Below are 25,715 nucleotides of genomic sequence, written 5' to 3' on the forward strand. Positions count from 1 at the left end.
CTACAGCCTCCCTTCAGGTAGTTGTAGAGAGCAAGAAGGTCTCCCCTGACCCTCCTCTTCTCCAGGCTAAACACCCCCAGCTTCCTCAGCTGCTCCTTGTAGGGCTTGTGCTCCAAACCCACAGCACTCTCAGACTTCAGTCTGGTGCTTCTGAGTGTAACTACCAGATCCCTCCACCAGACAAAGGGAGTCACCCCAGGACACTGTGGGTATCACCACCCCTCAAAACTTCCAGAACCATGGCCCTTGGACCTTTTCAAGCCCAATGCCAACAGCTTCCAGCCACGGCCCCAGACATCATCCCAGGATGGAAGCAGGTCCTATGGTGAGTCCAAGCAGGAGGCATGAGGCACCCAAGGTGGGAGCAGGCCCCTGCTGCACTCCCCAGGATGGGACAGGGACTGGGGGGGTCCAGGCACCTCTCACCTGTCGGAAGCAGGTGCCAAACTCTTCTGCTGCCTCCACTTTTCGGATGCCTTTGCCCCCACCACCTTCTGCTGCCTTGATCATCAGTGGGTAGCCAATCTTCTGGGCCACCTGAGGTGGGTCAAGCATGGGCATGACTGAAGTGCTTTGGACCCCAACCCACCACCCCAACAGCCCACCCTTCCCCAACCCCATGCAGCCCCCCCAGGTAGGATTGTCCATGAAAAAGGACAGACTGCTGCTGGAGCAGCCTCACATGTCACATGCTGGGAAGCCAAAAGGGCCAGAGCACGTGGGAGGCTCCAAGGAGAAATGATGGTGGGCAAGAGATCAGCAGCTGGGCTCAGCTTCACCTCCAAGCCTTCCTCCACGTCCTTCACGCAGCCTTTTGCGTATGTCTCGAGGGGGATGCTGATCATCTGCTGATCCTTCTGGTCCTCTTCACACCACTGGGCAACCAGACCTGCAGGCATGGTCAGGAATATGGTCACCACCAGGATGGCACATAAGCTATGCCATAAGCTGGCACATTCCACACCCTTTGTTCCCATGCACATCATCTCCCAAAGCCTCTCTGAAGCCCCTTGGCTGCGGTGAAATAACCAACATCTGAGGTCAGCTGCACCAGGGATCCCAGCCCTAGTGCTTGTTTTGGAGAAGATGGAGAGAAATGGGGGAGCAGAGGGTGTGTGGGATTAGAATCCTAGAACTGTTGAGGTTGGAAGAGACCTTTGAGACCATGAAGTCCTCCCCAGGTGGGGAGGAGGCACTTACCGCTCCCGCTCCATGGCAGCGTGGGGATCTCAACTGTCTGAGCCACGATGGTGGAGGCCACTTTGTCCCCCAGAGCCCACATGGCATCACTGGGGGGACCTTTGAATAGCAAGAGCAGGGGTGAGATGGGCCAGCCTGGCCAGTCAGCCTGTCCCCACCCTTCAGATGCCACAGAAAGCTGGTCCCCATTCAGCTGGCACCATCAGCCCTTCAGTGAAGAGTGTGGTGATGGGAAATGCCCCAAAGCCACTGTCCAGCCCAGGATGGAGCTTGACTCTTCACCAAGGGGTAGCCTGGAGTGTTCCCTGCCTGGGAAGCCCTGAAGTTTCTTCCACCCAAGGCTCACAATAAGCATTCCAGGGAATCAAAGACTGGGTTGGCTTGGAAGGGACCTGTCAAGGTCATCCAGGTCCAAACCCCCTGCAGTCAGCAGGGTCATCTGCAACTAGAGGAGGTTGCTCACAGCCCCAACCAACCTGACCTGCAATGCTGCCAGGCATGGGGCATCTCCCACCTCTCTGGGTAACTTGGGCCAGGCGCTCACCACCCTCAGTGTCAAACATTTCTTCCTTCTTTCCAGCCTGAGTCTCCCTCTTTGAGTTTAAACCCTCGCCCCTTGTCCTGTGCCAACAGGCCCAGCCTGATGCCCACTGCTCCCACCAGCTTCTTACCCAGGAATGCTATCCCATTCTTCTGCAGCAGCTCTGGCAGCTTGGGGTTCTCTGAGGCATGTCCCCAGCCAGCCCACACCGCCTGGGCACAAGAGAAGGAGCACCACGAGCTCTTATCTTTGCACAGCAGCATCCACAGCGTCACACCCAGGTCCTCCACACCGAGCCACATCACCCCATTTCCTGGGGCTCTTTTGGACCATATAATCCTCAGAGGACCCTCCCATGCCCCTGATGTCTGCAGGTCCTCTCAGTGCACTTCCCTCAGCACAGAGGTGGAAGCCCCTTGAGCTACCTGGACTGGGATGCGTTTGGATATGTCCACAATCAGCTCCACGTTGGCGTAGTTGTTGTTGTTGGCGCCACCAGGGACGGGCACGTAGTGATCTGCCATCTTGATGTACTCTGAAAGGCAGCATGTGATGGTGGTAGGAGGCAGCCCTCCAAGCTCTGCCCCATTCACATGGTGCCCTTTGCACCCCCTCCCCAAATCCTCCACCTTGGGAAGGCTGGAGGAGGGGGGGGAAATGGTTTACCTCTGCACCTGGCTGCACAGGAGGATGTGCAGAGCCCCCCAGGTCCCAGGCAGGAACACAGGGAGAAGGAAAGGATGGAGAACAGCCCTCATAGAAGCATTTTGGTTGGAAAAGCCCTCTAAGATCATCGAGTCCAACCATCAACCTAAGACCACCATGGCCATCAAAGCATGTCCCACAGTGCCATGGCCACACAGTTCTTCAACACCTCCAGGGGTGGTGACTCCACCACCTCCCTGGGCAGCCTCTTCCAGTGCCTGACCACTCTTGCAGCAAAGAAATCCTTCTTTGTGTCCAACCTAACCCTCCCCTGATGCAACCTGAGCCCATTTCCTCTTGTCCTATCCCTCAATACTAGAAGAGACCAACCCCTGCCTCACTCCAACCTCCTTTCAGGGAGTTGTAGAGAGCCAGGAGGTCCTACATCATCCTCAGTGAGAATAGAATAGAATAGAATAGAATAGAGTAGAGTAGAGTAGAGTAGAATAGAATAGAATAGAATAGAACTGAACAGAATAGAGTAGAATAAAGTAGAATAGAACAGGAGTAGAGTAGAATAGAGTAAAGTAGAGTAGAGTAGACCAGATCAGGTTGGAAAAGACATCAGAAATTGAGTCCAATCTATCACCCAGCACCATCTCATCAACTAAACCCTGGCACCAAGTGCCTCATCCAGGCTCTTCCTAAACACCTCCAGGGATGGGGACTCCACCACCTCCCTGGGCAGCACATTCCAATGGCCAATCTCTCTTTCTATGAAGAACTTCTTCCTAACCTCCAGCCTGAACCTCCCCTGGCACAGCTTGAGACTGTGTCCTCTTGTTCTGGTGCTGGCTGCCTGGGAGAAGAGACCAACCTCCACCCGGCTACAACCTCCCTTCAGGTGGGTGTAGGCAGCAAGAAGGTCTCCCCTGAGGAATTACCTGCGTTAGCCTTGAGGTCCTCGGGGGTGACCATGACGACGAAGCGGACGGCGCGCTCGTTGCGGAACATCTCGTAGGCCCAGCGGCGGATGGAGCGCATGCACTTGACCGCCGCGATGCCGTTGTTGGCGATGAGCACCTGCCGGGGTGGGGACGGGCTTAGGGCTCAAGCTGAAGCCTCTACTCGCCCCAGGGTGGGACAGGGCTGGCTGTGTGGCTGTGGTGGGTTGAAAGGTACACACACACACACACACACACCCCCCAACATAAAATTGCCAGACCAGCTTGGCTGGAAAGCAAATGAAGCTTGCGGTAGTTTCAGGCTATGCCTAGGAAGATTTCCCACAGGTCTTTGACAGGAAGTGGTAGAATGGAAACAATTATTATTTTTTCTTTTAAAAAGGCAAATAATGATAAGTTCTAAACAGTCCCCTTGGGCAGATTGCAAACACAAGCTGGTCATGGAGGCTCACTCCCTCCTTTCGGCTTCCTGGCTCTGGGAGACTCTAACTTGTGCCTTCTGCTTGGCTTTGCTGGCCTTGGCTGTGTTCTTTGCTGTGCCTGAGTATCCTTACAGAACAACTCTCTGCTCTTTCTCTTGTCCCTTTGTGTCCATGGAGGTAAGGAGGGGAGCAGGGAAGGGGAAGCTGTTAGCTCCCCTGATTCTCTTGTCCCTTTGTGTCCAGGGAGGTAAGGAGGGGAGCAGGGAAGGGGAAGCTATCAGCTCCCCTGGTTCCCTTGTCCCTTTGAGTCCAGGGGGGTAAGGAGGGGAGCAGGGAAGGGGAAGCTGTTAGCTCCCCTGATTCCCTTGTCCCTTTGAGTCCAGTGGGGTAAGGAGGGGAGCAGGGAAGGGGAAGCTGTTAGCTCCCCTAGTTCCCTTGTCCCTCTGAGTCCAGGGGGGTAAGGAGGGGAGCAGGGAAGGGGAAGCTGTTAGCTCCCCTGGTTCTCTTGTCCCTTTGTGTCCAGGGGGTTAAGGAGGAGAGCAGGGAAGGGGAAGCTATCAGCTCCCCTGGTTCCCTTGTCCCTTTGTGTTCAGGGGGGCAAAAAGGGGAGGAGGGAAGGGGAAGCTGTTAGCTCCCCTGGTGGTTTTTTTGTGGCTGGGGGTGGTTCTTGTGCTGTTTATAAACTGTAAATACCTGTAAATGTTATAAATAGTGTATATTTTGTAGACATTCGTTGCATTTCATTGTGGGTTGTAGTTTTGCTTGTAAACACAGCTTTCCCTTGCTTCCAGCTGGGCTGGGCTGGCAGTCTAACATTGGGGGGAACTTTCAGCTGTGTTTCCCAGCAAAGAAACTACAGACTAGAAATGCAATGCCCTGAGCATGTACAAAACATACAATATTTACATGTAGCACTTATAAACAACACAAGAACCCCACCCCTTGGACCAACCAGGGGGGCTACTAACAGCTTCTACCTCCCTGCTCCCTTCCCTACCCCCCCCCCCCCCGTACACACGGGGCAAAAGCAAGAGCAGAGAGTTGTTGGTTAAGACTCAGCCACAAGAAAGCAATGCAGCCAAGGTCAGCAAAGCCAGAGCTAGCATCTGCCAGAGTGGGGAAGCTGAAATGAGAGAGAAAGTTAGCACACACAACTAGCTTTTAGGTTTCTCATCTGTCCCATGGGATTGTTCAGAGCTCATCTTTATTTTCCTTTCCACATCCAGCAGTGATTTATTTACATGCTCCTGCTTTCTGTTCAGGATCTGAGGGTGATTTTTCAAGGCACAGCCTACAACTACCACAGAGGCCCTGAGAGGTGGCAGGCTGGAGGGGGGGTGGGGGGTGAAGCAGAGCGGCTGTGCTGGCGTGGTTGGATGCACTGGCGGAGCTGGAGGCTCCTTAACAGCAGCTTTGATGCCTGGCACTGTGGCCTTTGGTTCGTGCCAGCCAAGCAAAGCTGCTGCAGGCAGCCACTGTGCCAGGGCAGCGTTGGGAGGTGTGGTAGTTTCAGGTTTAATGTTAAGGGGGGTGGAATTTCAACCCGCCCCAGCAGGGTTTCCCTTCTCCCACTGCATGAGGGTGGGCGAAGCTCGGGGATGAAAAGCTGTGGGCTGCCCCAGCCTGTCGTCGGGCCAAGCCTGGAGGGCATGGAAGACTTGGGCAGGGCTTAAGGATGCCACCATGCGCAGCAAGGACCCAGCAGGCAGGCAGAGGCGGGAGCACACCAGCAGAGACCTTCTCGATGAGGCGGTTGCCCCCGAAGCGGGTGACGAACTCGGCGGGCGAGGCGACGCTGAAGTCCCGCTGCAGGTCCATCTTGCGGTGCTCACGGCCACGCTTCACCAGGTGCGGCCCGGACATGCTGGGTCTGGGGATGTGTGCGGACTGTCAGCAATCCCGCAGCCGCGCCGGCAAACCCGCACCGCGGCAACCCGCCCACTGCTCCCAGCCGGGGCTCCCCCAGCGGGGCAGGGCTGCGGGAAGCCTGGCAGCAGCGCACGCCAGACTTTGCCCCTTCCACAGCTGCTTCTGAGGAGAGCAATAAACCCTTCGCCCTGCTGATGCCCACAGAGGACATCAAGATTCACTTCCCTGCCTACCAGCTCCCTGTGGCACCCCAGGATCTCCACAGGGATTCCCTTTCCTGGCTACCAGCTCCCTGTGGCACCCCAGGATCTCCACAGTGATGCTCTTCCCTGCCTACCAGCTCCCTGTGGCACACCCGTATCACCACAGGGATTCCCTTCCCTGGCTACCAGCTCCCTGTGGCACACCAACATCTCCACAGTGATGCTCTTCCCTGCCTCCCAGCTCCCTGTGGCACCCCAGGATCTCCACAGTGATGCTCTTCCCTGCCTACCAGCTCCCTGTGGCACACCAAGATCTCCACAGGGATTCCCTTTCCTGGCTACCAGCTCCCTGTGGCACTCCAGGATCTCCACAGTGATGCTCTTCCCTGCCTACCAGCTCCCTGTGGCACCCCAGGATCTCCACAGTGATGCTCTTCCCTGCCTACCAGCTCCCTGTGGCACTCCAGGATCTCCACAGTGATGCTCTTCCCTGCCTACCAGCTCCCTGTGGCACACCCATATCACCACAGGGATTCCCTTCCCTGGCTACCAGCTCCCTGGGGCACACCAAGACCTCCACAGGGATTCCCGTCCCTGGCTACCAGCTCCCTGTGGCACCCCAGGATCTCCACAGGGATTCCCTTTCCTGCCTACCAGCTCCCTGTGGCACCCCAGGATCTCCACAGGGATGCTCTTCCCTGCCTACCAGCTCCCTGTGGCACTCCAGGATCTCCACAGGGATTCCCTTTCCTGGCTACCAGCTCCCTGGGGCACCCCAGGATCTCCACAGTGATGCTCTTCCCTGCCTACCAGCTCCCTGTGACACTCCAGGATCTCCACAGTGATGCTCTTCCCTGCCTACCAGCTCCCTGTGGCACACCCATATCACCACAGGGATTCCCTTCCCTGGCTACCAGCTCCCTGTGGCACTCCAGGATCACCACAGGGATTTACTTCCCTGGGTACCAGCTTCCTGTGGCACTCCAGGATCTCCATAGGGATTTCCTTCCCTGGCTACCAGCACCCTGTGGCACTCCAGGATCTCCACAGTGATGCTCTTCCCTGCCTACCAGCTCCCTGTGGCACACCCATATCACCACAGGGATTCCCTTCCCTGGCTACCAGCACCCTGTGGCACTCCAGGATCTATCCCCACAGGGATTCACTTCCTCACCCTTCACACAGTTATAAACCTGAGTGAGGTCAAAGGGGAGAAGCCTTACAAAGAGTGGGATGCACAGCTCTCACCAGCTCCCGTGGGAATTTGCTCTTGCACAGCCACAGCTCCATGCTGCATCAGATTCCATCCCATCCCACTCTGCCACTTCCACAACCTCCAAAGTCCTCCCTAAGCACCCCAAGCTGCTGGCCAGACTCACCCCTCCCATGATTTTCCACTGGAGACATCTCCATGCCCTCAGGAGTCTACTCCACGTCTCACAGCCCACCCTGCATCCCCGGACTGGGCTGCGCTGGTGGACGGACAGAAGGACAAACTCCAACCCCAGCAGTCCTATAGGGAAGCCCTTGTGCCTCCCACCCCTTGGCACAGCTGTGACAGGCACGGGAAAGCCTGGCACCGCTGGCAGACCTCCCCAGCAGCCAGGCATGTGCCTTCCCAGGGCTCTGCCCGAGACCTTTAATCAACTTTCTATTTTAATGAGCAGGTTCACATTCCTCCCTCCTTAACCCAGCCAAAGTTTGGAGCTGTTGATTGTTATTCCACAGGTAAGGTGTCAAAGGAGCCAGGGAGAAAGGACCAACCTCCCCCAGGCTGAGCAGATGGCACACTGCTGGCACTTGCCTTGTTTATGTGAAGACCTTCTGGTGGCCTTCCAGTACACAAAGGAGGCTGCAGGAATGCTGGGGGGAGGACTTCATCAGGGAGTGCAGAGACAGGACAAGGGTTGATGGTTTAGACTGAAAGAGGGAAATTTAGACCCAAGGGAAAGGAAGCAAACCTTCACCACGAGGGTGGTGAGGCTCTGTGCCAGGCTGCCCAGAGAAGTGGGAGCTGCCCCATCCCTGGAGCCATTCCAGGTCAGGCTGTTTGGAACTCTGAGCAACCTGCTCTAGTTGCAGATGTCCCTGCTGGCTGCAGGGGGTTGGACTCAATGAATCACAGAATCAATGAGGTTGGGCAAGACCTCAAAGATCATCTAGTCCCACCTGTCACCCAGCACCTCATGACTGCTAAACCACAGCTTCAAGTGCCACATCCAATCCCTTTTTGAACACCTCCAGGGATGGTCACTCCACCACCTCCCCAGGCAGCACATTCCAGTGGCCAATTACTCTCTCTGTGAAGAACTTTCTCCTCACCTTGAGCCTAAACTTCCCCTGGTGCAGCCTGAGACTGTGTCCTCTTGTTCTAGTGCTGCTTGCTTGTGGGTTGGACTCAATGGTGGTTAAGGTCCCTTCCAACCCAACCCAACCTGTGATTCTACAAACTGCCAGAACCTTCTGGGAGGTTGGGAGGTGTCCCAGCCTCTCCAGGCTAAGTGGTTGGAACCATGCAGTGCTGGGTTTATCTCACTCTGGTGCACCCCCCATGCCCCCCAGCAGCTCTGCTGGGGCTGGCCGTGCTGCCCACTCCCTCCCACAGCCCCAAAGCCTTGGCCCAGCACAGCCATCTCACCCTGCACGCTGGCACCAACCACAACTACAGCCCAGAGCCAGGAAATTCCTCCCATGTTAACGCAGAGAGGAGCAGCAGCAATTCATGAAACCAGCCTCTTGCCTCAGCTGGGCAAGAGGACACCCTTGGGCAGCTGTGGATCTGTCTGACACCTTCCCACAGCCAAAGGTCTTCTATTTTTAACTGGGAGAGGAGCAGTCAGCAGTTGCTGGGCAGCAGCACCTGGTTTCCAGTTACTTTTATGCCCGTCAGCCATGGCCATGTGGGAAACTGCTCTGAAGTGAGCTGCCCAAGGGCCCCACCAGCAGTTAGCAAAACCCACTGTGGAGCAGAGCTCAGCTGCTTATGGAATGGAATTAACCAGGTTGGAAAAGACCTTTGAGATCATCAAGTCCAACCTCTCACCCAACACCAGCTAATCAACTAAACCATGGCACCAAGTGCCTCATCCAGGCTCTTCCTAAACACCTCCAGGGATGGGGACTCCACCACCTCCCTGGGCAGCACATTCCAATGGCAAATCACTCTTGTTGGGAAGAATTTCTTCCTAGCATCCAGCCTAAACCTCCCCTGGCACAGCTTGAGACTGTGTCCTCTTGTTCTGGTGCTGCTTGCCTGGGAGAAGAGACCAACCCCCACCTGGCTACAACCTCCCTTCAGGGAGTTGGGAGCAAGAAGGTCTCCCCTGAGCCTCCTCTTCTCCAGGCTAAGCAACCCCAGCTCCCTCAGCCTCTCCTCACAGGGCTGTGCTCCAGACCCCTCCCCAGCTTTGTTGCCCTTCTCTGGACACCTTCCAGCATCTCAACAGCTTTCCTAAACTGAGGAGCCCAGAACTGGGCACAGGACTCAAGGTGTGGCCTAACCAGTGCTGAGCACAGGGCAGAATGACCTCCCTGCTCCTGCTGGCCACACTGTTCCTGATGCAGGCCAGGATGCCATTGGCCTTCTTGGCCACCTGGGCACACTGCTGCCTCATGTTCAGCCTACTATCAACCAGCAGCCCCCAGCCTCTCTGCCTGGCTGCTCTCAGCCACTCTGACCCCATTCTGTAGCACTGCCTGGGGTTGTTGTGGCTGATGTGCAGCACCTGGCACTTGGATGTGTTCAGTCTCATGCCCTTGGACTCTGTCCATCTGTCCAGCCTGGCAAGGTCCCTCTGCAGAGCTCTGCTACCCTCTAACAGATCAACTCCTGCCCCCAGCTTGGTGTCATGTGCAAATTTACTGATGCTGGACTCAATCCCCTCATCCAGATCATCAATAAAGATATTGAACAGGATGGGGCCCAGCACTGATCCCTGGCTGCCAGCTGGATGTGGCACCATTCACCATCTCTGGGCTCAGCCCTCCAGCCAGTTCCTAACCCAGTTTTTTAACCAGTTTTGAACAACCCCTCACAAAGCCACCACAGAGACACTCTTCTGGCTGGAATCCTTTATCTGCACAGGCAGAGGGAAGGCAGGAGCAGTGCAGGAGCACCCCTCCTGTCCCATTCCTCCAGGCATGCTGTGCATCCCCACATGGGATCCAGGAGCACATTGCCATCTAGAGAAACATTGAAGAAATGTCCTTTGTGATCATCCAGTCCAATCATCAACCCAACACCACCATGGCCATTAAAGCATGTCCCAAAGTGCCATGGCCACAGGTTTCTTGAACACCTCCAGGGGTGGGGACTCCACCACCTGCCTGGGCAGCCAGGAGAACATTTGCGCACCCAAATGCACATGGATGTGCAGGTACCCTCTCAGAAGGCTCAGCTTGGAGGTTTCCACCTACCCCATGAAGTGCCTCCAACAATGCTCACACCCAACCTAGGCACCCAGAAGGATGGGGAGTGTCTGGAGAACACCAGCCCCATGCTCACCACCTCACCCAGCCCAACCACACTGTTGTCTTGCCATGCATGACAATCCATGCTCCGTGCTGCATCCCTGTCCTGTGCCAACCACAGCTGTGACCAGGTGACAGTGCAGGGACAGAGGAGAAGCAGCAAAACGAGAGCAGCAGCAGCAGCCATGAGGCAGTGTGAGCACCTGGGCAGTCTGGCTGCAGAGCGAGGTTTGTGTTGGAAGGAACATTCTGAATACCCTAAGCACTTCCCACCCCATCCTTCAGCAAGCCAAAAATCACTCTGATGGAGCAACTTCTGCCCCAGCTCTTGCTGCTGTCACACCAAGTGCTCAGGTACACCTCCTCCTGGGGGGCTGCCACTGAGCCTGTTATCAGGGGGTTTCATGCAGCTGCACAACAAGTTGGACAGGATGATCTTTAAAGGTCCCTTCCCAACACAAAGAGGGCAAGATGGGGACACTTGCTGCTCCAAGAAGCACCCACAGATGCACCCCAGTTTTTAGCAGCAAGGTCCCTGAGGAGTGCACCCACGTAGAACATCCCAAGCCAGGGCAATGCTTGCACCACCCAACCCCACAGCCCCTACCTCATGCCAGCGGTGGGCTCCGACTGGGCAGTCGTGGTAGGGGGCTCAGTGCTGGTGCCCCCTGCCCCGGCCAGGCTGCTGCGCCTGCTGCCCACCCTGATGGCTGTGGCCACCAGCTCATCGTCGGAGGAGTTGTCCTCAAAGGAGCCCAGCACGAACTTGGCCAGCGACGGCCGGCGGAGGGCGGCAGGGTTGTAGACAGCGATCAGCTCCTGCTGCACCCCCAGGGACCTGCCCGCCCGGAGCGGGCTGCTGGGGGCCGGGGGCCTTGGACAGGCCGGGGTCTTGGTTACAGCGTCGGCTGCTGGCTGCTCCCCTGGGGGCTGCTCCAGCTTCGCCTCCTTTTTAGGCTGAGGGTTGGACATTTTGGCACAGACCAGCAGCAGCAGGAGCAGCAGGAGCGGGATGGCCAGCAGCATTCACCTGCCCTGGGGAGAGGTGGGGAGATGCTCGGTCAGGGAGGACCCAGAATCAGCTGGGACCACAGGAGCAGCCCCCCCAAGCCCCAAGAGCCTTGCTCTACTGGTGTGTGTTCCCCAGCACACCAAGCCAGGCCCTCCCAGGTTCGACTCCAGGCTCAGCCAAGCCTATTTTTACTCCTCAAAACAGGAGCAGCTCTGGCAGGAGGAACTATGGTTTCACTCTGCCGTCACGCAGACCAACACAGCACACACACACACACACACAGAGCACCTCCCCAGCTGCTCACAGCGTCCCAAAGATGGCAGCAAAGCCACCCCCTGAGCCCCCTCACCAAGTGGGGTACCTCAAAACCCACCCCCCCAAATCTCTACAAGCAGTTAAAGCTGGGGATGGTCCTGAAGGAAACTCACCACAGCCTCCCATGCTCCTTTAGCCCTGGCCACTCACCATGAGTGCAGAGCCCTGTGGGTCTCCCCCTTCTCTGTCCCAGCTGTGCCTTGCCCAGTCCAGGGCCGGTCACGCTGCTCTCAGTCACTCCATCCCCCCCAGCACGGTGCCAGAGGCCGGGGTGACGGCCACATGGTGGGGGTGCACATGTCCCAGTGTCCCCAGTGTCCCCTCACTGGTAGCTGCCTGAGGGTTGCATCCTCACACGTGATGGTGACGTCAAGCAGAAGTCTTTCCCTCCTAACATGCCTGGCAAGCCTCTGCTGGAGGCAAGGGTTCAGCATGGCCAGCCAAGACACCCGATCCTTGGGGGACAAAGGTGCCCTGGCTGCATGCCTGGTCACGGGATGAAGAGAGGGACAAGCTCCTGCGGCTGTGCCTCCCCTAGGGGGAAGCCCCGGGGAAGAGAGCAGGGACCTCCCACCCCCACCAGCAGCCAGGGTGTCAGCCCCTGGGCTGTTCCCAGGGCTGGAAGAGGACAGCACAAGGTAAACAAAGTCAGTTTTATTTAAAAACCCATGAAGTAGGGAGAGAGAAAACAAACCAACCAACCAACCAAGCCCAGACACAGCAAGTGTCCCTTGCACCAGTGTCACCCACGGAGCCAACGCCAGGGAAAGCTTTACAGGGGTCACTCTACACAGCCTGATGTAGTTTCCAAACAAAGAAGGCACTTGAGGTCCATGGCAGGAATTACCACGTCAAAAATGGGGCTGGAATCCCCACAAGTGTGAAGTCCAACCTTGCCTCCAACCTGGAAGCACCAAAGGTTCTTTACCACAGTGGCCCAGAGGCCTTGGTTTGCTCCTGGGAAGGCAAAGCACAAAGCTTCTCCTCATTAAGAGCTTCAATAATTTGCAACCATTGACCCATCAGCTGGTTGATCTTGGTGAACAAAGCTTCACTGCTGCCACCAGCAAGGTCCCATGAAGTTCATGGGCATCCCACCTCAGCTGTCAACCAAGGGATTAACACAGCCACTGAGACTCTCAAAAACTGAGCTTTGGGGTTTTCCTGTCTGAAATGCCAACAAAAACCTCAGAGCATGACCAGAGCTTTGGTCACTGCCCACTCTTGGTGGGGAGGGTGAGATTTAGCCTGAAATGAGGAGGGGATGGAGACCCCAGGTACCACTTACCCTGAAATGGTGAGGGTATGGACACCCCAAGGGCCACTCCTGACAGTGTATGGTCCCAAGAGGCCAGAGTCTGACAAATCCAAGCTAAACCCCAAAAGCAACTCCCTTTTCTCCTGCAAAATCAGCTCCAGAGCCATAAATAGGAGATCTGGATTTGCAAAGGAGGTAAAAAGGGAGGAGGCTCAGCAGGATGTGGACAAAATCCCAGCTCCTAGAACTGCCATTCCCTCCATGAGAGCCTGGAAAGATATTCCCAGTACAGCAACAAACACAACATACAGCTCTTGTTTCTTGGCTGCCAACTAAGCTGAGACCTGTTCAAAGAGCAGAGAAGATCCTCACACTCCAACCTGCTCTTCAAAACAACCAAAAAACCCCCCAAAAAACAGTCAATAAAAGAGAAGATCTCTGAAAGTTTGGTGGCTGCTTCCTTGATCCACATCCCAAGAGCAACCCTCAGGTCAGCAAAACTGGTTCAGAACCGAGACAACCCCCCAAGCCAGGGGCTGGTTTCAACCCATGAGCCCCCCACCAAGCAGGTCCTGCAGGGAAGTTCAGAGGGCTCTCCAGTCAATGGGCTTCTTCCCAGCCTTCTTCAGCAGCTCATTTGTCTTTGAGAAGTGCCTACAGCCAAAGAAGCCTCTGTTGACAGAGAGGGGTGAGGGATGGACCGTCTGCAGGACGTGGTGGCGTTTCTGGGAAGCAGGAGAGGAGACCACGTTAGACTTAGCTGCTCAAGAAATGTCTGGACATGGCAACCTGGGGACATGCTTTAGTGGCCACAGTGGCCTGAGGTCGATGGCTGGACCTGAGGATCTTAAGAAGGCTTTTCCCACCCAAGCCATGAGTCTGTGATTTGCATCCTTTCAGCCCTATGGGCATGGCTGGCTGCTCTGCCTCACCATGCAGCTGGAGTTTCTTCTCTCCACCTCCTCAGCCACAAGCCTGAGGACCCCAGACAACCAGCCCTGAGGACCCCAGACAACCAGCCCTGAGGACCCCAGACAACCAGCCCTGAGGACCCCAGACAACCAGCCCTGAGGACCCCAGACAACCAGCCCTGAGGACCCCAGACTTTTATCCCAGTGAGGAGAAGTGGGTGGACCACATGAACCAGCAGTAACAGCCTGGCCCTCTTTCAACTGCTGGAATCCCAGCAGCAAGCTTTATGCTTATCCATGAGGCTTTTCCTGGAAGAAAAGGCAGTTCTGTCCTCATCCGGACACTCCTCCAACAGCAGAAGGCTACACTTGGTCCACTTTGGTTGCCTAATTGTGCCAAAGGCTCAGCTGGAACACAACACAAACCTGCCCCACAGAGCTCAAGCAGGGAGAAAAGCCCAATCCTGCCTGGGAAGTGCCCTCTAGTGTCCACCCAACTGGCGAAAAATAGGAGGGAGAGAGAAGAGAGGAGGAGCGACCCATACCCGGTCTATGGAGCTGCCTTTCTTCTGGGCATAGGCTCCCCACAGCATGAAGACCACCCCGTGCAAGTTCTTGTTGAGCCAGGACACCACCACGTCAGTGAACTGCTCCCAGCCTCTCTCCTTGTGGGAGGTGGCCTGGTGAGCTCGCACCGTGAGGACGGCGTTGAGCAGCAGCACTCCTGGCAAACAGAGCAGCAACACAGAGCATGGAACCACAAACGGGGCTGAGACACTGGAACAGGCTGCCCAGGGAGGTTGGGGATGCCCCAGAGGTGTTTAAGGCCAGGCTGGAAGGGGCCTTGAGCAACCTGGGCTAGTGGAAGGTGTCGCTGCCCACAGCAGGGTGGGTGGAACTAGGTGATCTCTAAGGCCCTTTCCAACCCAAACCATGCTATGACTCCTGCTCCCCCTGGGAAAACAGGAGTGCAGCCCTAAGGTTATCAAGCACTCACAACTGATTCTCTCCTTCACAGATGGACTCTTTCCAACCATGGGTCTGCTTTCTAGATGGGCTTTTGAATGACATACAGGAGGTGCTGGAACATGTCTAGAGAAGGGCCATGAGGATGAGCAGAGGGCTGGAGCTGCTCTCCTGTGAGGACAGACTGAGGGAGTTGGGGCTGTTCAGTCTGGAGAGAAGGCTCCAAGGAGACCTAATTGTGGCCTTCCAGTATCTGAAGGGGGCTGCAATAAAGCTGGGGAGGGACTTTTTAGGCTGCCAGGGAGTGACAGGACTGGGGGGAATGGAGCAAAACTAGCAATGGGTAGATTCAGACTGGATGTCAGGAAGAAGTTCTTCCCCGTGAGGGTGGTGAGAGCCTGGCACAGGTTGCCCAGGGAGGTGGTGGAAGCCTCATCCCTGGAGGTGTTTGCAGCCAGGCTGGATGTGGCTGTGAGCAACCTGCTGTAGTGTGAGGTGTCCCTGCCCATGGCAGTGGGGGTGGAACTGGCTGATCCTTGAGGTCCCTTCAAACCCTACCAATTCTATGGTTCTATGACATGTTACTAGAGCATCTATTAACCCACCTTGCTTGGCCCAGCCAGTCAGATCACCATGACCAGGGTGGGTGAAGCCCTCGATATCTGTGGACAGCTCTTTGTAGATGTTTTCTAAACTGCAAACACAAACACCAGAAGATTTGAAATAAACACAGTTAAAGGCAAGAGCAAACAACTGTGGCTCCTACACCAGGCAAGGAGAGCACTGACCTTACTCCTGTCTTTTAAGAAACAGGGTAACAAGGACCTACCTTCTTGTGTCTGGTTGGAATCACAGAATCATTCAGGCTGGAAAAGATCTTTAAGATCATCAAATCCAGCTGTTAACCTGTGAGGTCACCACTAAACCATGGCCCTCAGCACAGCATCTCCATGGCTTTAACACCCCTCCAGGGATGGGGAGTCCACCACTGCCCTGGGCAGCCTGGGCCAGGCCTTGACAACCCTCAAGGGGAAGAAACTGCTCCTCGTGCCCAACCTAAACCTCTCCTGGTGCAACTTGAGGCCACTTCCTCCTGCCCCCAACCATTTGTAAACAAAAGAGGCTTTGCCAGCTGAGTGATGTCATACCTGGGAGGAGGTGGAACAGGCTTCTGAACACTGAAACAGAGCCCATGAGCTTGATTAGGTCCATGATATGGATCTTGTCCCAAAATGACAACCTTTACCTGGAAGCAGACCTTTGTTAGCACTCAGTTTTAATCAGTATTAGTCAGAAGAGAGAAAAAAACCTCTATCACCATCAAGTCAAACCATCAGCCTGAGGCATTAAACCATGTGCCAAAGTGGCAATGGGGACCACCTGCACCACTGGTTTGGTTTGCATTATGGTTCATTACAAATCAATTCAACAAAAATCCCCAAACAAAACCACCAAGAGATGTGTGGGATCCAAAATTCCAGCACTCTGTTACCCTGGAAATGAGATCAAAAGTCCAGGTGAAGTTCAAAAGGAAATTCTGTACCCAGTGAGGGCAATAAAGCAATAAATCCCTGGTTCCTTATCAGAGATGAAAGGGAAAGCTGGGATTTAGGAGTTACTTGAGAGAAACAATGGCTCCCACACCCCACAGGACTGCTGCTTACAAGGCTGCATGTCAAATAAACATGTTTGTGCATCCAACCTGATCCAAATGCACCAACAGCTGCAGAGATCTCCCCCAGATGTCCTGATCTGAGCTACAAAAGGAGTATTTCTGATCAGTGCTGTGAGTTCCCAGCTCAGTGAGGCAATTGCTGCAGTTCAGGGCAGGGCTGCACAGCCAGGAGCTGAGTCTAGCAATGAGGAGCTGATGGGGAGAGCAGAAAGGCTCTGGCTGAGACTTGCTCCTGGGCACACCAAGGGCACTGTCACATTTCATGTCCCACCTAGGGGGCAGGAAGTCAGAGGTGGCACCTGTGGGGAGGACTGGACAAGACCCTAAACTGACCAACAAGGGATTCCATCCTATGAACAGCATCTTTAGGAGAAAGCTAAGGGATCCCCAGGGTCAAGCCTCCTCTTCAATTGCCAGTGTCCAAGAAGGACTCTCTCTGTTCTGCCTTCAATCCCAATTCCTGAACCCATGTCCAGAATCCAGCTTCTGAACTTAGCTCTCATCTGCTGCTGACTCCAGTCTGGGCCTTCCCCACCATCAGTGGTGCTGTGATTGCCATCAGGAGTTATTGGCTTGCATCCAGTTGTACATGGTTATTTATTAAGCTGGGTTAGTTTCTTTCCCAACCCATCAGCCTCTCTCCCTTATCCCCTTTCTGTTGCCCTTGGGAAAGAAGAAGGCTTCATAAGCAGCATCTATCACTCCTCTGTGTCCAGCCCAGCCCAGCCCTGACCATTGCCACCCATCCTTCCCCAGCATCTCTACTCACATCTCTGATGTCACACATCTGCGTCCAGGTGAAGACCTGCTCGGGGGGCGGATAAACCGTGTGGCGCGTCCTCTCCTCTGCCACAAACTTCATCAGCTGAAGCACAGAACAGGGGGGTTGGAAGGGACCTCTGGAGATCATCCAGTCCAACCCCCCCTTCTAACACAGATTCACCCAGATCAGGTTTCACAAACGACTCCACAACCTCTCTGGGCAGCCTGCTCCAGGCCTCCAGCACCCTCACATCAAACAAGTTTCTCTTCCTGTTCAGGTGGAACCTCCTGGGTTCCAGTTTGTGCCCTTTGTACTGTCACTGGGCACCACTGACAAGAGTCTAACCCCATCCTCTTGCCCCCCACAGGTCCTTCAGCTTTTAATGAGTGCTGAGCAGATCCCCTCTGGGGCTGCTCTTCGCCAGGCTAAACAGCCTCAGGTTTCTCAGCCCTTCCTCCTCACAAAGATGCCGCAGGCCCCACAGCACCTTTACAGCTTCTGCTGGTCTCTTAGGGGGCATGAAGGAGAGTAGGGCTAGCAGGCTGAGGGAGGTTCTAGTGCCACTCTGTTCTGTGCTGGTGAGGCCTTCTTTGCCACGTGGGCACACTGCTGGCTCACGGACAACTTGTCGTTCACCTGCACTCCCAGGTCCTTCTCTGCAAAGCTGCTTTCCAGCAGAGCACCCTTTCACCTGTACTGGTGCAGGGGGCTGTTCCTCCCGTGAAGGAAAGTACAAGGTGAGAATTCAGCCCAGAGCCAACCCTCCCTGCTCACCTCTACGAAGTAGGGCTTGGAGAACTCCCCGGCAAGCTGCCTCCGCCAGCTCTCCCCAAAGCCCGGCGGCACGTTCCGTTCGGCCAGACGCTGTCTCGCCGCCTCCTTGTTCCTGCGGATCCGCTCCTGCTGCTCCGAGCTCAGCTGCACGGCGGGGCTTGCCTCATCCCCCGCCACTTTCGCCTTCTTGACAGCGCTGACCTGGAAACGGCGGATGAAGAGGCGGCTGCAAAACGACCAGGGGGCAGCAAGGCCTAGCCGAGGGCGGAGGAGGCACGGCCGCAGACCGAACGGCAGCAGGACACCAACGGCCGCCATACCCCAACCTCGCTCCACCCTCCGGGGGCGGCCGCAACACACGCGGCTATTTCGCGGCAAAACAACGTCAGCCCCAGCCCCATTGGCCGCCGCGCAGCACAGGTCCCCGCCCACAGGGGATAGCCCTCTCTCTATTGGCCAGCGGGAAAGGGCCCGCTGCTCCCTATTGGCTTGACCGAGAATGCGAAGAACCTCTCAGCCCAGCACCCTCTGACGCAGAGGCAAGCTCTCAGCGCCCATTGGGCAACGGCGGAGGAGCGTGGCCTCGACTGGCAGCTCAGCCAAGCGTGGAGAGAGCGCGGGAGTTTGGAAGGGGCCGCTCGGTCTCCCTACAAACCCAACGGCCGCCGTCCCCCGACTCAGCCGCCTCCCGCCACCTCTCTCCACCTCACAACTGCGTCCCGCAGCCTGTCCCCACCCCACAGTCTCGACAGCCAGCCGCCCCTCCCCGCTCCGCTCCCGCAACCAGCCTCCCGCTCTCTACCTCAGCATCGCCGCCGGGCTGCGGGGAGCGGCTGCGCTTCTTGGCAGGCGCGGCGCTGAAGAAGGAGTGCAGCGTCTTCTGTCCGATCATGGCGGAGGGGGCGGCAGAGCGGGCGAGGGGCGGCAGTAGCAGCAGCGGCTCGCTTTAGCGGGGGTTAGGCGGCAGAGCGATTTGGCGCCAAAACCGCGCGCGTGCGCGGGGGCGGGGCCTTAAGGATAGAGGGGCGTGGTCGGAGGCCGCTGGGCCGCGTCCGCGCATGCGCAGTGGCTTCCTCGCCATCCCCGAGCAGGCGTCTGCCCGTTCCCGCCCCCGCTCCCCCCTCAGAGGGTCGTGCGCGGCCCCGCCTGGTTCCCGCAGGCTATTTCTGCCGCTCTCAGTGGCCCTGGACCGGTGTTGATGGACAAGTACGTGGTGAAGCGTCCCCCCCGGGAGGTGGGGAGCGGCAGCGGTGGGAAGAGGCCGCGCCCCGCGGAGCCGGGCCCCGCCTCCGCGCAGCCCCTCTGGCGGGAGATCCGCGCTGAGGGGCTGGACTGCGATTACCGGCTGCTCTTCGGTAAGGCTGAGGCTGACGAGATTTTCCAGCAGCTGGAAGAGGAGGTGGAGTACTTCGAAGGTAACGGCCCTCGGCAGTGCAGCTTCCAGTCCCCAGGCTCGGCCTGCTGCAGGGTGTCCCTGCCCTGGGCTGCCGAGGCCTGGGCAGAGCTGGCGGGAGGTGGAGAGGACTCTGCAGGCGCCTGGCGGTGCCAAAGCTTGGGCCTGAGAAGTGAAGAACAAGCAGAGGGATCATAGAAGCAATAAGGTTGGGAGAGACCTCAGAGATCATCAACCTGTCACCCAACACCTGACTGCTAAACCACGGCACCAGGTGCCACATCCAGTCCCCTCCTGAACACCTCCAGGCATGGGGACTCCACCGCCTCCCTGGGGCAGGGTTGATTCTAACAGGCTGGAAGTGAGCCTCAAGTGGTGTCATTCCCATTTGGAGAGAAGTGGGGTACTCCAGGAGGGGTGGCACAAGTTTGTTGTGGATGTATCACAGCATGCTAGGGGTTGGAAGGGACCCCTGGAGGTCATCCAGTCCAGACCCGCTGCTAAAGCAGAGTCACACACAGCAGCTTCTCCAGGATCACGATATTCAGGGGGGTTTGGAAGCTCTCCAGAGAAGGAGGTTCCACAACTCTCTCCTTGAGCAGCCTGCTCCAGGGCTCCAGTAGCTTCACACCAAAGAAGTTTCTCCTCCTGTTCAGATGGAACCTCCTGGATTCCAGATTGTGCCCACTGCCCTTTGTCCTGTCACTGCACACCTGTGACAAAGAGTCTGGCCCCATCCTCCTGCCCCCCACAGGTCCTTTATCGCTCACTGAGCACTGATCAGCTCCCCTCTGGGGCTGTTCTTCTCCAGGCTTAACAGTCCCATGTCTTAGCCTTTCCTCCTCACAGAGATGCTCCAAGCCCCTCAGCATCTTTGGAGCCTCCTTTGGACTCACTCCAGTAGTTCCCTGTCTCTTTTGAGCTGGGGAGCTCAGAACTGGACCCAGTTCTCTAGCTGTAGTCTCACTGGGGCAGAAGGAGAAACTGTCAACCTGCTGGCCATGCTTGTCTCCATGCACACCCCAGGAGAGCCTTGGCCACAAGAGCACATTGCTGGCTCATGGAGTGTATGAGAGATGCCCAGTCACATAATTCACCAGCAGTATGCTGGGGGTGCTCATATTCAAGGGCAAGAGTAAAGCAGTGTCAAGCTTGAGAGTTAAGTGTTCTGTTGGAACAGCAGCACTTGAGAACAGGTGATGAGGGAGCTGGGGTTGCTTAGCCTGGAGAAGAGGAGGCCCAGAGGAGACCTCCTTGCTCTCTACAACTCCCTGAAGGGAGGTTGTAGCCAGGTGGGGGCTGGTCTCTTCTCCCAGGCAAGCAGCACCAGAACAAGAGGACATGGTCTCAAGCTGTGCCAGGGGAAGTTCAGGCTGGAGGGGAGGAGAAAGTTCTTCCCAGAGAGAGTTATTTGCCATTGGCCAATGTGCTGCCCAGGGAGGTGGTGGAGTCACCATCCTTGGAGGTGTTTAGAAAGAGACTGGATGGGGTGCTTGGTGCCATGGTTTAGTTGGTTAGATGGTGTTGGGTGATAGGTTGGACTTGATGATCTCTGAGGTCTTCTCCAACCTGGTCTGGTCTATTCTATTCCATTCCATTCCTATTCCATTCCCATTCCTATTCCATTCTATTCCTATTCCATTCCCATTCCATTCTATTCTATCCTATCCTGTCCTATTCCATTCTATTCCATTGTATTCCATTCTATTCCAGTCTCACTGAGGATGATGTAGGACCTCCTAGGACCTCCTGGCTCTCTATAACTCCCTGAAAGGAGGTTGGAGTGAGACAGGGGTTGGTCTCTTCTAGTATTGAGGGATAGGACAAGAGGAAATGGGCTCAGGTTGCACCAGGGGAGGGTTAGGTTGGACACAAAGAAGGATTTCTTTGCTGCAGGAGTGGTCAGGCATTGGAACAGGCTATTCTTTCTATTCTATTCCATTCCCTTCCAATTCTATTCCATTCCCTTCTAATTCCATTCCATTCCCTTCTTTTGTGTTGTCATCCTCCTCATTTCCCACTGCAGCTTTCCCAGAAGCTCCAAACCGAGGAGGTTGTTGACACTGAAGTTCAGAGGTCGTCGTGAGGTGGTGTTGAGCCTTCTCCTTTCTTCTTTAAACAGGTGAAATGACAAAACTGCATGTCTTTGGCAAGTGGCACAACATTCCAAGGAAGCAGGTCACTTATGGAGACCCTGAGTTAACCTACACATACTCAGGTGTTACCTTCTCTCCTAAGCCATGGATCCCCGTTCTGGAGCGCATCCGAGACCGCCTCGCTCTGGACACAGGACATAGCTTTAACTTTGTGCTAATTAACAGGTGTGTCTGCTTCCCAGCTGCACCAAGCACCTTGGGCAAGTGACAGATTGCTTGTGGGAAACTATTGACAGGTCGTTGAGAGGTTGTTTTCCATGGATTGTGTAATCATAGACCTTCTTGCTGTCTCCAACTCCCTGAAGGGAGGTTGTAGCCAGGTGGGGGTTGGTCTCTTCTCCCAGGCACCCAGCAGCAGAACAAGAGGACACAGTCTCAAGCTGTGCCAGGGGAGGTTTAGGCTGGAGGTGAGGAGAAAATTCTTCCCAGAGAGAGTTGTTAGCCATTGGGATGTGCTGCCCAGGGAGGTGGTGGAGTCCCCATCCCTGGAGGTGTTCAAGAGGGGATTGGATGTGGCACTTGGTGCCATGGTTTAGTCATGAGGTATTGGGTGACAGGTTGGACTTGATGAGCTTTAAGGTCTCTTCCAACCTTGGTGATTCTGTGAGGGGGTGGTTTGGAACTAGCTGATGAACTTGAAGCTCCCTTGCAATCCAAAGCATTCTGTGGCTGCATGAATTTCATCTGTGCTCTGTGCAGGTACAAGGATGGTGGGGACCACATAGGTGAACATCGCGACGACGAGAGAGAACTGGTTCCCCGCAGCCCTATTGCCTCTGTCTCCTTTGGAGCCTGCAGGGACTTTGTTTTCAGGCACTGTGATTCCAGAGGGAAGAAAGCAACACGCCACATCCAGCCCATCAAGCTGCAGCTAGCCCATGGCAGCCTGCTGATGATGAAGTACCCCACCAACGTGTACTGGTACCACAGCCTGCCCACCCGGAAGGGAGTGCTCGCCCCCAGGATCAACCTCACCTTCCGGAACATGAGGGCTCTAGCCAAGAAGTGAAACATTCCCCAGTCAGGCAGCAGGGCTTTTCTGACTGAAGACAGAAACTTTATTCCCTGACAACTGTCAATGTATGGTTCAAACACTCTCTTTGATGATCTGAGGTCCTGGATGAACAATGTAAGCCAGGAGTGGAGATGCTTGGCAGCATGCTAAGAGAGGTTGTGACTTCTGAGCTGCAGTGCCAAGCATACTTTGTTCTCCAAGGACAGACAATTTGGAGTTGCTGCTTCAAACCCTCTGCCCCTGCCCAGAAGTGCTGTATGAGTGAAGAGCTCCTGCATGAATGCTTCTTAGGCAGAGACTGTGAAGTGCTGTTCCTAGCACATGTACCTGTCTTTGTTTCAGGCCCTTACCACACATCAACAGCTACCTTTTCTGACCAAGTTTTGTTGTGTGTTGTTTTTATTGCTACTGTACAGTTACAAAAATACCCTGAAGTGAAAACACAACCTCAAAGAGCAGTGCAGTGCTTGGACTGGAGTATCACACATTGTTTAAATAAAGCACAACAGAAGACAAGAGTTCAACACAAAGGTGTCGTCTTGGAGGTCAGATCTCAGGGGTTTTAGCTTTTTATTGCCACCTTCTCCACCCTGGAAGCTTGTGAGGCACAAGTACCAGTGTTTGATAAGCCTCAGATGCCCGCACAGAGCCCCAGTGATGGCAGAAGGTGCAGGCTGGGTGGCAAACATCTGCAGAGCTTGATGCTCACAAGAGCTGGGAGTATCTAGCACAGTTCAGGAGCTGGATCAAGGTATTGCTTATTGTTCTATTCTTCACACTGAGGGCTAAGCCAAGAGCATCTCCTGCCTGGCAGGGAAAGCTAGAACAAGTGCTGACTACTCAACCCTCATGTTTCTAGCCTTTGAGGAAGCTTTCAGAGCAAACTTGCAGCTGAGTGAAACTGAGCAGTTTGTCAGTGTTGTCCTCCTCAGACTGGCTCTGTTGGAAAGCAGCTGTATGCAGAAGGAAACCATAATGAACACAGAAGCTTGCAGTAAAACGTGACTTTGTGGCCCTGTCACAAGCTGATAAACTTCAGGCTTAGACCCTTGTTGTGTGCATGTTCTGACCCCACCTCCAGCAGGACTGCTTCCTAAAGTGACCTTTCAGTTGAACTTCCCCCCCCAAAAAAATCAGTTAAAAACTCTGAGGAGGCCCTGCTGAGAACAGGGAGTGAAGAATACACACTGCTGAGAACAGGGAGAGAAGAATACACACTGCTGAGAACAGGGAGTGAAGGATACACACTGCTGAGAACAGGGAGAGAAGAATACACACTGCTGAGAACAGGGAGTGAAGAATGCACACTGCTGAGAACAGGGAGTGAAGAGTACACACTGCTGAGAACAGGGAGTGAAGAATGCACACTGCTGAGAACAGGGAGTGAAGAATACACACTGCTGAGAACAGGGAGTGAAGAATACACACTGCTGAGAACAGGGAGTGAAGGATACACACTGCTGAGAACAGGGAGTGAAGAATACACACTGCTGAGAACAGGGAGTGAAGGATACACACTGCTGAGAACAGGGAGAGAAGAATACACCCTGCTGAGAACAGGGAGTGAGGAATACACACTGCTGAGAACAGGGAGTGAAGAATACACTGCTGAGAACAGGGAGTGAAGAATACACACTGCTGAGAACAGGGAGTGAAGAGTACACACTGCTGAGAACAGGGAGTGAAGGATACACCCTGCTGAGAACAGGGAGTGAAGGATACACCCTGCTGAGAACAGGGAGTGAAGAGTACACACTGCTGAGAACAGGGAGTGAAGAATACACCCTGCTGAGAACAGGGAGTGAAGGATACACCCTGCTGAGAACAGGGAGTGAAGAATACACACTGCTGAGAACAGGGAGTGAAGAATACACCCTGCTGAGAACAGGGAGTGAAGGATACACACTGCTGAGAACAGGGAGTGAAGAATACACACTGCTGAGAACAGGGAGTGAAGGATACACCCTGCTGAGAACAGGGAGTGAAGGATACACCCTGCTGAGAACAGGGAGTGAAGAATACACACTGCTGAGAACAGGGAGTGAAGGATACACACTGCTGAGAACAGGGAGTGAAGGATACACACTGCTGAGAACAGGGAGTGAAGAATACACCCTGCTGAGAACAGGGAGTGAAGGATACACCCTGCTGAGAACAGGGAGTGAAGAATACACACTGCTGAGAACAGGGAGTGAAGGATACACACTGCTGAGAACAGGGAGTGAAGGATACACACTGCTGAGAACAGGGAGTGAAGAATACACACTGCTGAGAACAGGGAGTGAAGGATACACCCTGCTGAGAACAGGGAGTGAAGAATGCACACTGCTGAGAACAGGGAGAGAAGAATGCACACTGCTGAGAACAGGGAGTGAGGAATACACACTGCTGGCAGTGGAAATGCTTGCAACTTCTGAGGTACAGATGCTAGACCTGCTGGAAAGAGATGCTTTGCATGATGCTTTTTTTTCCCTTCAGTGGCACCCAGCATTGCTTCACTGAGCTCCTTCTGCACACCCCTGCTGCCTTTCTGCAACTCAGTTAAGTCTTAGCTCAGTGGCCAGGGCAGCTTTGGCATTTTCCACCCTCCCAGGCTGTATTTTTTATTGTTGGGTTGGTTGTTTTTTTTCTTCAATGGGTTCAAATCAAAAGGTTAAAAGCAAGCCTAGCCCAGGCAGGGAGGCTTCTCAGGAACATGCACATCAGTGGCTTCATACTTTTATGACCTGTGAGCATTGCCTGGAGCAGGAATTGTGCTCCCTGTTCTGCAATGGTAAGTTGTCTAAAAGATTTTTGCATACCCATCCATTACCACTCCAATTCTGGCTGGTCTGGAGCCCTCCCATTAAGGATTTCCCAAGGCCCAGGAGCTCAGGGCAGCAAGATGGATTCAAGAGGTACAAAAACTGCCCTGAAGAGGTTTGTAAACTTCAAAGTGTGGAAACTTTCAGTCTTGCACTGACTGAAAGCTTGTCTGAGGAATGAATCTTTTTCTCCTCCAAGCTTACAAGGACAGAAAAGAGGTTAAAAATAGCCTACAGACTTTACTCTTGGTAACTTAAAGCACTCAAGAGGGGATTTTTTGCTGCTTTCTTCCTCTCTCTGCATTGTTTGGGTTGGTGGTGGGGTTTTTTTGGACACATCAACCAATCCAGAGCAGCA

The 25,715-nt window shown here is 54.9% G+C and overlaps 3 protein-coding genes across 5 annotated transcripts in view; 1 reads left to right on the forward strand and 2 right to left on the reverse strand.

The window, feature by feature from the left end:
- Positions 1–11,975, reverse strand: part of ACACB (acetyl-CoA carboxylase beta) — a 43,763-nt gene extending 31,788 nt beyond the window's left edge. The window contains exons 1-9 of one of the 2 annotated variants that reach the window (XM_068163332.1): positions 11,793–11,975; positions 10,923–11,345; positions 5,511–5,643; positions 3,331–3,469; positions 2,167–2,276; positions 1,872–1,953; positions 1,201–1,299; positions 780–889; positions 427–537 (exon numbers count right to left, since the gene is read on the reverse strand). In XM_068163332.1, the coding sequence (XP_068019433.1) occupies positions 427–537; positions 780–889; positions 1,201–1,299; positions 1,872–1,953; positions 2,167–2,276; positions 3,331–3,469; positions 5,511–5,643; positions 10,923–11,341 (1,203 nt within the window). In that variant the 5' untranslated portion in view covers positions 11,342–11,345; positions 11,793–11,975. Of the gene's footprint in view, positions 1–426; positions 538–779; positions 890–1,200; positions 1,300–1,871; positions 1,954–2,166; positions 2,277–3,330; positions 3,470–5,510; positions 5,644–7,224; positions 7,920–10,922; positions 11,346–11,792 lie in introns of those variants that run through there. The other variant, XM_068163333.1, reaches the window with a different exon arrangement.
- A 305-nt stretch (positions 11,976–12,280) lies between these two features.
- UNG (uracil DNA glycosylase) lies at positions 12,281–18,958 on the reverse strand. Of its 2 annotated transcripts, XM_068163335.1 has the most exons (7): positions 18,792–18,958; positions 17,990–18,190; positions 17,222–17,317; positions 15,926–16,023; positions 15,383–15,471; positions 14,357–14,535; positions 12,281–13,625 (listed from the first exon to the last, which is right to left on the reverse strand). In XM_068163335.1, exons 1-7 carry the CDS (start codon positions 18,879–18,881, stop codon positions 13,485–13,487), a joined length of 894 nt encoding a protein of 297 aa, XP_068019436.1. In that variant the 5' UTR covers positions 18,882–18,958; the 3' UTR covers positions 12,281–13,484. The 2 variants fall into 2 exon arrangements, with proteins under 2 accessions (XP_068019436.1, XP_068019435.1); XM_068163334.1 differs by lacking the exon at positions 18,792–18,958 and having other exon boundaries at positions 17,990–18,317.
- Positions 18,959–19,092: 134 nt separating this feature from the next.
- ALKBH2 (alkB homolog 2, alpha-ketoglutarate dependent dioxygenase) lies at positions 19,093–23,813 on the forward strand. Its single transcript, XM_068163338.1, has 3 exons — positions 19,093–19,404; positions 21,505–21,703; positions 22,238–23,813. Exons 1-3 carry the CDS (start codon positions 19,188–19,190, stop codon positions 22,545–22,547), a joined length of 726 nt encoding a protein of 241 aa, XP_068019439.1. The 5' UTR covers positions 19,093–19,187; the 3' UTR covers positions 22,548–23,813.
- Positions 23,814–25,715: the final 1,902 nt, after the last annotated feature.

This window comes from Melanerpes formicivorus, unplaced genomic scaffold (assembly GCF_026170545.1).
Source record: "Melanerpes formicivorus ecotype bairdi unplaced genomic scaffold, bMelFor1.0.p_v2 SCAF_72, whole genome shotgun sequence".
NCBI classification, from domain to species: domain Eukaryota; kingdom Metazoa; phylum Chordata; class Aves; order Piciformes; family Picidae; genus Melanerpes; species Melanerpes formicivorus.

Bases quoted from the DNA above. Each gene is read 5' to 3' on its own strand.
- ALKBH2 (XM_068163338.1), top strand. From the start codon at position 19,188: ATGGACAAGTACGTGGTGAAGCGTCCCCCCCGGGAGGTGGGGAGCGGC. The intron at 19,405-21,504 runs GTAACGGCCCTC...TTCTTTAAACAG, and splicing joins GGAGGTGGAGTACTTCGAAG to GTGAAATGACAAAACTGCAT. The intron at 21,704-22,237 runs GTGTGTCTGCTT...TGCTCTGTGCAG, and splicing joins AACTTTGTGCTAATTAACAG to GTACAAGGATGGTGGGGACC.
- UNG (XM_068163334.1), bottom strand. From the start codon at position 18,307: ATGGCGGCCGTTGGTGTCCTGCTGCCGTTCGGTCTGCGGCCGTGCCTC. The intron at 17,318-17,989 runs GTGAGCAGGGAG...TCTGTGCTTCAG, and splicing joins CCAAGCCCTACTTCGTAGAG to CTGATGAAGTTTGTGGCAGA. The intron at 14,536-15,382 runs GTGGGTTAATAG...TCTGTTTGCCAG, and splicing joins GACTGGCTGGGCCAAGCAAG to GAGTGCTGCTGCTCAACGCC.